At 40.4% G+C, this 14,001-nt stretch overlaps 1 protein-coding gene across 1 annotated transcript; it reads left to right on the top strand.

Annotated features, from left to right (window-relative positions):
- Positions 1-1,417: 1,417 nt before the first annotated feature.
- On the top strand, positions 1,418-2,272 carry LOC128744404 (ubiquitin-60S ribosomal protein L40). The gene is made up of 2 exons (XM_053841399.1): positions 1,418-1,500; positions 1,736-2,272. Exon 2 carries the CDS (start codon positions 1,745-1,747, stop codon positions 2,129-2,131), a length of 387 nt encoding a protein of 128 aa, XP_053697374.1. The 5' UTR covers positions 1,418-1,500; positions 1,736-1,744; the 3' UTR covers positions 2,132-2,272.
- Positions 2,273-14,001: the final 11,729 nt, after the last annotated feature.

Genomic DNA, 14,001 nt, shown 5'->3' with positions numbered 1-14,001 from the left:
TAGTGGCGCATCTAGTAAAAAAATTTCAAGTTTCTAGTAAAAATGCAATGAAATCAGAATAAAAGGAATCAGAATCAGAAGGTAGAAAATTTGTAAAAAAAATTTTGTAGATAATAATTTTCCTTGGTTGTTGTAAAAACTTTATTGCGTTGAAATTATAATTTATGAATTTATAAAACGAGTGATGTTCGAGAAAATCGAAAAATCTTCCTTGATGTTCTCAGTGAATGTAGGAGACCTCGAAGTTTTTAAATATCGATTTATTTGAGTCCGCGCACAAAAGTAGTCCTCTACGGACTTGAGACAGCAACTTTGTTTACGGAAGTGCACTTGCCGTATTTGAACGAAAGATGTTGCGGACTATTTTTGGCGGAGTACAAATGGATAGCGGGGAGTGGCATAGGCGTATGAACCATGAGTTGTAGTCACTATTTGGAAAAAGTTGGGAGACTACGGTGAGCCGGCCACATCGCAAGGATACCGAACGACTGTGCAGTAAAATCCGTTCTCTTCAAGAGCCCCACCGGCAACAGGAATAGAGGGGCCAAACGAGTTAGATGGTTTGACCAGGTTGAAGCCGACTTGCATGTGCCGAGACGCGTCACAAATTGGAAACGAGTAGCCTAGGACCCAAAAGTACAATGGAGAGGAATTCTTGATACGGCAAAAGCCCCCCCGGCTCTTGGCTGGTAGAGTACGTACAAAAGTTTGGAATTTGGAATCCTTCGACCGAAGCCTGTGCAATATTTCTCACAAATTTTCCTCCTGCCAAAAAAAAGTTAGCGGTTTATTTAGCGGTACATAAATTCAGCGGAAGCTAACAAAAACGCTAACGGTTATAAAAATTAGCGGAAACGCTAACCGCTAACCAAAATGTTAGCTGAGCTAATTAGCTGTTAGCGGATTAGCGGAATTGTGCCCACCACTGCAGAAATGCAACATCAGATTCGGGCAGAAATTTCGCCTTACGGGTTTTCTGCCAGAGGTTTCGAATAAAAACCGGTTTTGTACCGATCCAGCTTTCCCTCCTTTTTTGGAGGGTAGCAGCAGCAGACTGTAGCAGCAAGAAGCGTGCAATAAACAGGTTAAAAATTAAATTATACCTGTTTTGTCATGTTCCATATTATTCTCTTACCTTTTGCCCGAAACTGCAAAACTGATGAACCACTTTTCTCATGCCTCAAAGTGTTACATTTGACATAAGGAGAATCGAGCGAACAATGAAGACTGGTTCTGTTCGATTTCTGCCAGGCATCCGACTTTTTCGTAAGCGGGAAAGGGTGGGAAATGTATAATAATTTTTCACGTAATTTCGACGTGAAAATTATTTTGAGTGTACGCCCCAACGCGCAAAGAAATTTTCCATTTGGCCTCCCCTTGCATTTTAGCCACTGAACTGAATTTGCGTCAAAATCGCGTGATGGTGTCAGTTTGACGTTTCAAACGATTCTGGTTTCTTTTTCACGGATACTCATCTCTGAAGAGACACGTTGAGGAAGAGTAAGTATTTTATAATTTAAATTTTAGCAAAAAACTATTTGGTTTTTGTTCAAAATTAATAGAAACTTGAAGAACTTAAATAGTTTCGTTAGTTGGTGTAAAATAGTTTATGAAACCGTTGAAATAATCAGCAAATTCTAACTTGTTTTCTTGCTTGTATAGTCTAACCTCAATTCTCAGGAAGTGACAATGTTTTCCATCCTATAAATTTGTATTTATTCTTTTTTTTTTGCAGACTTACAAAATGCAGATCTTCGTCAAGACCCTCACGGGCAAGACCATCACCCTCGAGGTCGAGCCATCGGACACGATCGAAAATGTTAAGGCCAAGATCCAGGATAAGGAAGGTATTCCCCCGGATCAGCAGCGTTTGATCTTCGCTGGCAAGCAGCTGGAGGATGGTCGCACTCTGTCCGACTACAATATCCAGAAGGAGTCTACACTCCATCTGGTGTTGCGTCTTCGGGGTGGTATCATCGAACCTTCGCTGCGTATTCTGGCCCAGAAGTACAACTGCGACAAGATGATTTGCCGCAAGTGTTACGCCCGGCTGCACCCGAGAGCGACCAATTGCCGCAAGAAGAAGTGTGGACACACCAACAATCTGCGCCCCAAGAAGAAGCTGAAGTAGATTGGATGTTGCCGTGTTGGAATGGGAGGAAGTGTTCGGAGTGGATTTCCGAATTTGTGTTGGAATATGTTCGAAGAAGGAAAACAGTTCGTCAAGTTGCAAGTAAGAAATAAAACGAAACGTTCCTGAAAATATGAATAAGTAAGTTATAACTTTGATCTAGTAGAAGAAAATCTATTGTGGTTCGGAGACGAGTTTGCTGCAAAGAGAATGTTACATGTAGTTTTACAGTAGTATCGTAACATTTTTTGTTGGATATATTTTGTCCGTCTTTCTGTAGTAATTCTCCATTAATCTTCTTTACTATAGTATCATATCTGTTTCAAAGCATCACCTCTTATGGTTCTTATATTTATTCAATTTTATTCTAGTTTCTCAATGTACCTTGCTTCCTGATTCTTTCAAATCCTGTTATGCCTACGAATACAGGATATGGCCCTAGGCCTCTCTGTCCCAAGTTTTTAATCATCTAAAAAGAATTTAACCAACATTTCGTAAAATAAAACTATACAGCCTATACAATGTTGTTTCTACAACGTTCCGAGATAGAAATATCCATATTTAAATGCCTTAAAATATTATCGGCTGAGGGCTGAACAACGATGATTACATGATTTTGTGCAAGATATATATGAATATTTCATCGTGACAATATTTTTCATTCCATTATCAAATTTATACGGGTGTATTTTGAGCCATTTGACATACAAAATTTGATCCGTAGTTGACTGTCCGTCAATGAAGAGCCGACTTGATGAATTCCCACAAGCCACAAATCTTCACAATTCGTGATAGTCAGCGAAAAATGATTTGGAACAGCACTAACGTAACGTTAATCGTACGGTAGTTCTCAGAGTTCAACTTATCGCCTACCAATTTTCCGGTGCATACAAGTGACTAGCTTTACTGGTCCCATTATAATAAACTCCGCCACGATGCCAACCTTCCTGGCAGATCTATTGTTCCTTAGCTGCCTGATGGACTCCTTAACTTCACCTATTCTAGGGTCTATTAACTTTTACCCATTTGTCGCACCGTAGAAATTGCTTTCCACGTCGCCATTATTCTTCGCCTAGGCGTCACTCAGGTGTTTGTTGAAGTTCTGCTTCTATCTTTCGGCCATTTGACGTTTGGGTGCATCTTAACCATCACTATTTAAGTAGTGGTCCGAGTCAGCGGTAGCGCTTCTATAAGATCTGACATCAATGATAAAGATCTGATTTGGTGACCTCCACGTGACTTGTGTAGGAGTCTACGCTGTTCTCGGAAACGACATAGTCGAGCTTCACGGGAGCTCGCGCTGCAGCGGTCCCCAATTTCATCCCTTGCATCCTTGCAGGAAAAAGTCGAGAGTACAACGTGCCTACGCATAACATTTATTGATTTCAATGCAGCATACGATACAGTCGATCGAGACCAGCTATGACACTAAATACGGTTTTTCCGAGAAAACTAACGTGACTGATCAGAGCTGCATTGGTGCGAGTGAATTGTTTCGGGCAAGTCTTGGGGATACTCGCGAGTCCCATCAGGGGACCAGGTCAGGGTTGAAACAATGTGACGGTTTATGATGCATGCATTTCATACATCGGGCATAAACATATGCCGCCGTACGAAGTTGACAGTGTATAGGTACAAAACTAATAGGGGCTTTGACCGGTAGTTCTTCCTGGTTATCTCCTCGTGGTACCAGCGGAGGGATACGAACACTCTTAGTAGAGAGCAGCTGTCTGCTGGTTTGGGGCGACCCATGACAGTGATTCCACTGGGGTATGAAATGGGGAAGGCAAATGAGGAAGCGTCTAACATAGCATCAGCCATCCCAACCCCCTACCTAGCTCCTCCACGTGGCCTTACACGGTAATGCTCTGTTGGGTAGCCAAGCTAGCAGGTGCGATGATGGGTGGTTCCCGGCTGCCTGATCTCAAAACTGTGGGTTTGGATGACGGCTGAGCCACACGACCTTATTAGTAGATAAGCTTAACACAAGTTACTTTAATTATTTGTTTCGTTTTAGCTCATGAAGCAAGCACCTCCTACTGTACAGTGGAAACTCGGGCCGAAGAAAGTTTAAATAATGCTCATGGATACCAGACGAAAAAAATAAGTTAATGGAAGCACTCATGTAAACTCAAATGAAGCAACTCTATTCCATTCGAGGGACTGGTGAGATTGTTCTATTTTTGTCCATATATCTTCATATAATGTATATTCATATAACACATTTTGTTACATTGCCACATACCATTATTATAGTAAAGGGCAGGGAGCATCAGGGTATCAAATGAATCGAAGACTGAATGAGGGATGTAGTAACCAGCTCAAGCCATATAAGGTCGGATTTTGATGCGCCCTTCTAGCACACAAATCATCACGCATAAGTTTACACGGCGAAGTTATGTATTTAGAAATTGGAAGTCTATGCTGGAAGGAGTGTTTTATATTCCCGTGGAATCACATAAGCGACATTGCTTATTGATCCTCCCAATCCCTTGTGGTCCTTCACGAACAGTATTGACATGAAAGCTATGCTGCTGTGATGCTAGTAGATAAATTCGATTCAGCAGTAATTCTACTTGCATACAATGGGAAACCCTTGAGGTGATGGTGGCTTCTCCCATACAAACATACATACATACATACATACTCATGGCGGTAATTCCACTGCATGGTGGATCTTCGCTTCCTAACCAGGTACGCGGTTGTATTACAGGTTAGGGGCGGCATACAACAGCGACTGAAACTTGAAATCCTGGGGCTGAGCGAGGTCCGCTGACCGTGTACTGGCGAACAGAAGACCCATGCCACAACAATTACTAGAAACTCGGTAGCTGGAATGTCAGGTTTCTACTTGAACTAGGATCTTGACAAGAGAGCTGCGGAAGATGAATTTCGAGATTACAGTCATTCACGAAGTGCGATGGCCAAAGACGGGAAAAAGCAAATTCCGCGCAGTAGATTTTATAGCGTGCATGGAAAACAAATGAAGCGTGTCGATAACTGGAAGCGCGTCTATCCGTGTTGAGGATTAACCTTCCTAGTCAGGGTGTCGATTATCCAGCAAAAATAAAATTCCCTGACTTTTCCAGGTTTTTCCAGGTGTATTTCTAACAATTCCAGACGCAAAATATCTCCTTAATTTCACTTTCCAAGTGTTTATTTGGCTAAATTGGTTGTTTACTCTTGAATTATCATTTCCTAATGAATTTAATTTTCCTTTTTATTTCAAATTCATCTTTTTATGCAAAATTTCTAAGTGCAAAATTAAAATTAATTCGAACTTAATTAACGCACATCAGAATTAAAGAATCAAGCTAAATAAAAATTGCAAGATGTCCTTTCGGAAAAAAATGAAATAGTCTGCTGGTTTATCAAAGGGTTGTGGGATTAGCCGTTTTGCCTGTTAGATCACATGTAATGAATGGGTATAAATCCGCTTCAAACATTTAACTATGCAAAACAATAAACATAAAAGTTGGTCTTTAGTTTAGAACATAATCCGAAGATATTTTCGAACACAAAGTCCAATTTGTTTGAGCAGCTATTTCGTTTTGTTATCAAAATAAGTGGAAATAATTGTTCCTCAGGAATATAAAAATTTTTGAGCTCAAATGTCTCAACCAGCATCGCAGCATCGTTATATTATTTAGAACCTGACCTGTTTTTATTCGACCTACTTGTAACCAGCTTTTGATATTCAGGAAAACTTCGGATTTGCGACTCTATTGACCCATTGCTCGAAGTCGAATTTCGAAGATATGACTAAATTGTTAGACTAAATCAGAATTTTGATGCTGAGGGTCTTTCATTAGAATACGCATACGTAGGATTTCACTAGTGATCGACATGAGAATAAAAATTAAAGTGCGGGTTCCGGCTCGTTCAGGTTGAACATCGTAGTAAATTTTCAAAGTCTGATCTAGGTTCAGTTTGATTAGTCCTCGTTCTAGTTACAGTCCGATCTCGGTCCGGAAGTCTGGAATTATCTAGAGGCACAATTTGCTAGTATAGCCTTTTTATGCCACTTTCCGTACAAAATAAGCAAATTTTCTATCCACAATTTTTTATCTAAATATCCAATTAATATCAAAGAATCCAAAAGATATTGGTAATGATCGATTAGATTGTGAGCACTTTACTTTGAAACCTGAATCGATCAAATCGGTTTAACCGTTGTTGAGGTTTAAAGCAGGTCAGTCGCACATTCATGCATTTCGAAATTTCGAAACTCGGAAATTTATACACAGCAGATGGTTGCACGTGAGTAAAAATAACGTGTCGTATTCTAATTGATTAAGGCATACGCGAAAGCCTTGAATGAAAAGGTGCCAGATATTTGAAATAAATGTTATTCTTGCGAAGTCTGAACTTTTCCGGTATATTTTCTTCCCATGTCAAAAATCCCTGACTTCAAATGGAATTCCCTGACATTCCCTGACTTTTCCAGGTTGAAACGAATTTCCCTGACATTTCCAGGTTTTCCCTGATTTTCCAGGTAATCGACACCCTGCTAGTGCATTGGGGTCGTTTTCGACCCATCGGCATACTTACAAAGTTTGATACTCAGTAACGGAACGAGCTAGAGACTTGAAATTTCTTGACTTTTCCTAACTTTCAAAAACTAGCATTGTGGGGGAGTTTCAGCTTTCAGCGACATCTAGAAGAGCCACAGAAAAAAAAAATTACATATGCATTGGGGCCGAAAACTACTCTTGTTTTGGAATTGCTCTCATTCATCCATTTTCAATCCGAATTTCGATTTTTCTTTACCTCGTTTAAAAGGTATGGCCAAAAACTGGCACCCAAGGTATATTAGGGAATATTTGTTGACTAATGGCCACTTCTGCGTCGGTTTCGGAGCACCCACTACCAGGTCCCGGGGGACGTTTATATTCTTTGAGATAATTCATTTTGCGCCACATCAAATCACTTTTACTTATGCGTCCAAGTCCGCCAGTCCGGCAGAACAAAGGGATGAAATCAGAGATCTCCACTGCTGACGGTTACCCGCCATGGCTTTTACCTGTCGCCAGGACAGGTTCTCGTCTACAGCCCGGATGTCGTTGGCTAGGCTGCGTCGCCGTGGGCCTCTGGGTCTGCCTCTTCTACGCTGTCCTTGTGGATTCCGCTCGAGTGCTTCTCTGCAAACCTCGTTCGGTCCTTTCCTCAAGGTGTGTCCGATCCACTTCCGCCTACGTTCAAGAATTTCTGTGGCTATCGGCCGTTGATGACACCGACGATGGAGTTCCTCATTGGATATCCAGTTATCAGGCCACCAGGCACAAATGATGTATCGCATCACACCACATCGGCTTGATCAAATAAGACTGATGGAAGTAAAACTAAGCCATGTAGAAGCCAAATGGCTACTTTATCGAATCGATGTTCCGGAACATCCGGTACCTGATTTCGGGAGACATTATTGGATTTTGAAATAATTCTTCTTGCGGCAAATCAAATCACATCGCGTTGATCAAATAATAATAATGGAAGTACAATGTGGCGTCAGTCGCATATAATCCGGTACCCGGTATTTATAATGAACCGTAAAACGTGGTAATTCGGGCTGATGAATTACCCTACAATCCAAAAATGTCCCCAAAAATCGGGAACCAGATAGTCCGGAACCGATGGTGAAATGGTCATTTGGGCCAAAGTGTTTCCATTGTACTTCCTTTAGTGTTATTTTATCAAGCCAGTGTGATTTGATGTGCCGCAAAATGAATTATCTCAAAGTATACAAATGTCCCCCGGGACCTGGTAGTGGGTGTTCCGGAACCGACGCAGAAGTGGCCGCTAGTCAACAAATATTCCCTAACATACCTTGAGTGCCAGTTTTTGGCCATACCTTTCAAACGAGGTAAAGAAAACGAAATTTGGCTTGAAAATTAATGAATGAGAGCAATTTCAAAACCTGGGCCGTTTTCGACCCCAACCTTTTTCTTATGTAATAGGAAGGTTAAGGGTAAATTCTTTAACTACAGCCTGATAAACCGCACCGATGAACGACAAACCCGATGACGTGAAGGAGGAGTCTGCCAGAGTTAGTCAGAGACTTCACCGTTGTAAGAAATGCTAGCAGTGGGAACGCGTTCTTGCGGAGGCGGAAAATTGCTTCGATAGGCACGACATGAAAAGCTTCTTCAATACGATCAACGGAATCAGGAACCGGACCGCGCCAACTCATGTTATGTGCATCGACAAGGAGGGGAACCTGATTGCCGAAAGATCGGAGGTGGCTAGGCGTTGGAAACAACGTTTTGATGCATTGTTGAATGGTGAACAAGGAGCGATCGACAGAAACACGATTGCAATTAAGATTGATGGACAAGCTGTGGATCCACCAACGTCGGACGAAGTTAGAAAAGCAGCGAGAGAGCTGAAAAACGGCAAAGCCATCCCTTTCAACAAGCTTATCGCTCTACAGCTTAAACACATACGTCAGCTGACGATTAATGAGCGAGTCTAAACGTACCCTAAAGTACGGAAATCAGTATATCTGTACTTTTACTTATAAGATTCCGCGAGTTCCAAGTGCTAAAGGGACGCTAAATTGATCGTCGTTAACCGTATTCGTTATTCCTGCAACCCAGAAGGACGCGTGGGGGAAAGGCCACAGACAACCTCCAAAGAGCTGTGTTACCCAGGAACCGGAGCAGTGTCCATCGGAACGGAGCTTATTAAAATGGGACCATGAAAGCTAGCCGTTTGTATGCACCGGCTAATTGTTTGAATTTAGGATACGGAACAGCTACCGGAGTTGAAAGATGCGGTTATCAATCAATCCCAACGGAATTTATATTGTTCAATAATTCACCTGACGCTGTTCTCTACATGAATAAAAGCACTACTAACTAACTTAATTAAAGGCTCTTGAGAGCGACAGTTCTTTGAATTTACTACATGAAACATGGAAATCAAAATAATTGTATACACTATTAAACAAACAACACATAACACGAATTGGTTCATTCTGGCCATATTCGGTGCGTCTAAAGTCCAGTCGAAGAAACTCTCTGATGGCACTGATGCTGATTTGAGCCTGGATCGCTGGGAAATCCAATTCGTCGACCAAAACCTTCCTAATGAAGAGGACCCTTTCAATTGTTCGTCTTCTTTCCAAAGTGTCCATATGCAACAAACGACAGCGGTCTTGATACGGAAACGGATCGTATGTGTTTCTCTATGGAAGATATTTAAGCGCGTATCGAACGAATTTGCGCTGGATGGCTTCCAATCTGGACGACCAAATACCTGAATAAGGGCTCCATACTACATAGGGATGCTTTACCGGGTTTACCGGTATTACCGTGCTATTTTTCAATACCGAAATACCGGTTTTTACGCGATCAAAAACCGGTATTTTCGGTATTTTTTTAGATGGTAAATTTAATGAAAAAATAACTCAAGAAGCTTCCATTGCCGTTCAGATTGTTAACGTATAGGGCGAACTCAATTCAATGCTCCGAGGTTCTGAAAATAACAGCTCAATTATATAATTTTAACAAACGGAAAATATTTATCTAAATATCTATGAAAGTGACTTTAACAAAAATAAAATTAAGAATATTGCGCAACAGTAAAAATTTGCGATACACATTGTAGCTCTTCAGAAAAATTTCAGTGAAAAATTACGGAGTGCTTTAAAAAATGTCATAGCATATCACGGAAGAAGAGTTTGTTTATGGAGCCGTTGTTGGCAATCCTCAACGGATAGACAGGATATATCTGAAACCACCATCAAAGATTGCATCGCTGCGAGCGTAGACTGACTTGTAAGAACCATTCATACTGCGAACTGTGAAACGAGCTATGTTGGCTTGCTGCCATTCCGACCATGTTCAGTTCCTGATCAATTATTTATCCTCCGTCTTAAAATGTGTGTCTCAAAATTCACTAATGCCACTCAAAATAATTCGAAAAACAAAATCACAGATGTTTCAGCATGAACAGGGCTTTAAACAAATTGATAAGAAAATAAGCTGTCAATTTGGACCACAAGACCATATATTTTGGGATTACTCAAATTGTATGCAGTTTCCCAGTAAAGTCTGTCTCGTTTTAGAGTTGACACGATAAACACTCTTTCCGTACTTATTTCTTTTTAAGAGAGCTAGTCACTTAGCTGTTTCAAAAAATTATCTACCATTGATTAATGGAAACATTTTCTATAAATTTAACAATTTTTTAATTTATTTTTCAAGTATTGGATTTTACCGGTTTTTTACCGGTATTACCGGTATTGAATTTACCAATACCGAAAAACCGGTTTTCGAAATACCCCCTCGGTATTGGCATCTCTAATACTACAGCTGCGTATTCAATTACAGATCGCACAAGGGAGTTGTAAAGAGCGTGTAGGCAATATGGATCCCGAAATTCCTTGGTGACTCGAGTGATAAATCCCAAGTTTTTATTGTCCTTTGCTGTTATGTACGAGTAATACTCACGGAATGGGAGCTTCTCATCCAGGTGTACGCCAAGGTAGGATAACTGAGACTCTACCCGGTGATTCGTCATCGATAGTGTAGCTCGGGTGTTTTTTACGGTTGAAGGAAGGAGATGACCGAGCATTTACGCACACTGATGAGGAGCTCGTTCGTTTTGCACCAGTCGACGAAGTTGTTGAAAAGCCTTCGAAGCTCGCGAAAACCTTCAATAGACTTTACACTGAGGAAGGTCTTCAAATCAGAAGTCTGCATCCTGAGGTAGCACAGCGCATACATCATTGAATAGTGAATAGAATAGTGAAAGCAGCAAAGGCTCAAGATTGCTACTTTGCGGTGCACCAGATCGATTAGAAAACTGATTCGAACGTGCGCTGTTTAGTCTCACAGAAAGACGCCGGTTAACCAGATATGACCTCAGCCAGTCTACAAAGGTCGGTATCGCACCCATCCGTCGACCGTCCTGAAAAAATCCATGCTGCTCACAGGAGATATGACACTTTACTTCCTGAAATAGAAGCGATTATTTACGATTATTTACGAGAGCCTCCAGTAGTTTCGATCCTGCGCATACCCAAGTAGCACTTGTAACTAATCATAAAAATAAGAAAATACAAAAAGGTTGCACAGCAGTTACATTTAGGATACTTGTAACGAGTTAGGTTACATAAAATTAAAAATAGTTACTTTTTAGTTTTCTAGTGACAAAAATCTCAAAAAGTTACCAAATGACCACATTGTAACCTTTTTTTCGAACTGTCAACAACTTGGTCACCTTTCAGTTACGAGTTACTATTTGGTATCAAGTGACGCAAATGAAACCTTTTTCCAAACTGTCATCAACTTGCTGGTCGCAAAACAGTTAATTTTCCGTTACGAGCAGTTACGAAGTCAAAAAAAGTCGGCTAGTAACATTTTCGCAACAATTTGTTCACTGTTCCTTGTAAACACAACGGATTAAGCAAAAACTAGATCTCAAGAATTTTACTTATGGTAAAGATAAACAATTGGTACACGGGTTGTGAAATGCTCTTGTAAATGCGTTTATTTACTTAATTGATGGTACTTGGAATCTTCTCCGCCCAGACATTGGTATTAAGTAAACAAATGATGATTATTCTCAAACGTCAAAACGATCAAGTTACATCGAAACGAAACCGGCAATGAAAATAGGTTACAGTGTAACTTAGAAATGACGACATAAGAAATAAGTGACTACAACAGATTTAAATCGTATAACCGATACCGTAACCAGGTCGAAGGCTAAGGTTACGTACAACTAGAATGTAACTGAAATGTAACCTTCTATGATTAACACTGGTGGTAACTGTTTTATTCAAACTGAAACTATTCTTTGATATTAAATTAACACTTTCTTTTCACAACAATCACTAAAAATACCTTTTTCCCGATATCAACAATGTGAACAATGAACAATGGCTGCTTAAAATCATTTCATGCAATATGCCGAAAACGATACAAAACTTCAAGGACGATGGTGTAGTAGTTAGAACCAAAGGGAAAATGGCTATGAATTTTACTGTGATAGAAGTGATAGCGAAAACAACTTGATTTTTAATGGTTTCTAGGTAAATGCTCCACTAATTCATTATTGCTAAGAATAAATTTAAAAAATCAAAAAATTTAAATTTAAATTTTTATATTTGATTTACAAAACATCAATTTTTCAAAGAAGTAAGTAACGAAAAGCTATATTAAATAAGAGCGCGTGAATTTTTCAAAGCTAGAATCATGCATTTCACCATAAATTTGAAACTGCATTAAAATTTGTGTTGAAATAATAATTTATACACTCTTCTATATTCAACAGTTAAATTTACTGCTTGACGTTGACAGCCATAGATTGAAATAATAAACCTGCTACATTTTCGCTATGCAATAAAAGTTACAAGATAACTAATTTGCCACCAATTGAAAGTCAATTTACAGTTTATGTGTAACTTCAATAGTAACCATTTTGTAACTATACATGTTACATATTGGTTATTGAGTAACTGTTAATGCAACCAGATTTAGTTACATAAGTTGCGCTATTTCGGTTACACAACTGTTATATTTTAGGTTACTGTAACCGAAGTTTTACATTTAAATTTGTCGCATATCAGCCGCTGCGACTCAATTGTGACAACGTGTGCTACTTGGGTAAAGAGGTAATTCCTCGGTAGTTTCCCACAGCCGTGCGATCGCCTTTCTTAAACACAGGAAACAAAAATTATTGCTCCGAAACGTCTGTTTCGGAAAAGGAAATATCTCGCATGTCAAGTATTCCTAAGTGGCAGATTCCATCTGTAGAGCTCGCAGGATTTGTCCCATGTGACATTATCGATGGAAGTCCTCGCTCTTTCCGTTTACCATTCACAAATGACAAAAACCGTTTGGGATTCTGCTTCAGGCTTTTTTGAGTACTCTGCACGTATAAGGTGTAAAGCAATTGATTGTAGATTCTGTAACTGTTACTGGCTGACACGAACACTCGTTTCGTATGCGGGTTGCGATGGTTAGAGTAGTGCCGAAGAGCTTTAGCACGATCGCGCGCTGGGGGATTCCGTTTGGGACGAGTTGCAGGCACGTGTCGTGTCTGCTTGATCACCGTTCTCAATGCCGCATACAAAGTGCTGTCCCTAATCATTTTCCGCCGACTATCACCAATTGCGAACAGATTTGTGGGAAGTTATCAAGCAAGTTTCGTCGAAGGTCGGTCTACAATGGATCCAATATTTACACTTCGACAGGGTCGTGAATACAGAGTTCCCACGCATCATTTATTTATTCGTTGACTTCAAAGCAGGCATGGGTAAAACACCGAACCGAGCTTACACGTGGGCACCATTGCTCAAAACCACTCAACAAACTTAATTTCGTTTTGCACGCCGTTCCCGTACATGTAAACAAACACGGAGTGTAAGAAGCATTACACCGGTGGCGTTAGGTTTAAAAAATGTTCAGTCTGTTTTCAATGGCCTCGGGTAGCACACGGTTTCCGAGTGTTACCGATATCGGAATCCACCGTAGGCGAGTACTTTCAAGCTTGCAAAAACACGCATGGAGGCGCTTCATACTTATTCCAATTGGCCGTGTGAGTGAAAGAAATAGAAAAGCAAAAAGACACGAGTTGACGCTGGTCGTCCAGCATATATCCGAGAAACTTTTACGAAGTAGAAATACACGCCATCCCGAGTGTTTCCGAAGTGTTAAAACCCGGTGTGCAAAAAACAACACTGAAAAGGCTAGCGGTTGCTTTTTCACAGCGTACGGGTTGTTTTATCAGGCACGGCAACAGCGTACCGTCTCAAATAAACTTCGTGGTAGTTTTCAAATGCGGCACGCAGTTTGGTTCAGTTTTTAGACATGCCTGCTTCAAAGCCGCATATGATACCATCGACCGGAAAGAGCCATGGAAAA

The sequence above is a fragment of the Sabethes cyaneus genome, chromosome 3 (genome assembly GCF_943734655.1).
Source record: "Sabethes cyaneus chromosome 3, idSabCyanKW18_F2, whole genome shotgun sequence".
NCBI classification, from domain to species: Eukaryota; Metazoa; Arthropoda; class Insecta; order Diptera; family Culicidae; genus Sabethes; species Sabethes cyaneus.
This window is presented reverse-complemented; position numbering and strand designations above follow the sequence as displayed.

Coding starts and splice junctions, on each gene's coding strand:
- LOC128744404 (XM_053841399.1), top strand. CDS start 1,745: ATGCAGATCTTCGTCAAGACCCTCACGGGCAAGACCATCACCCTCGAG.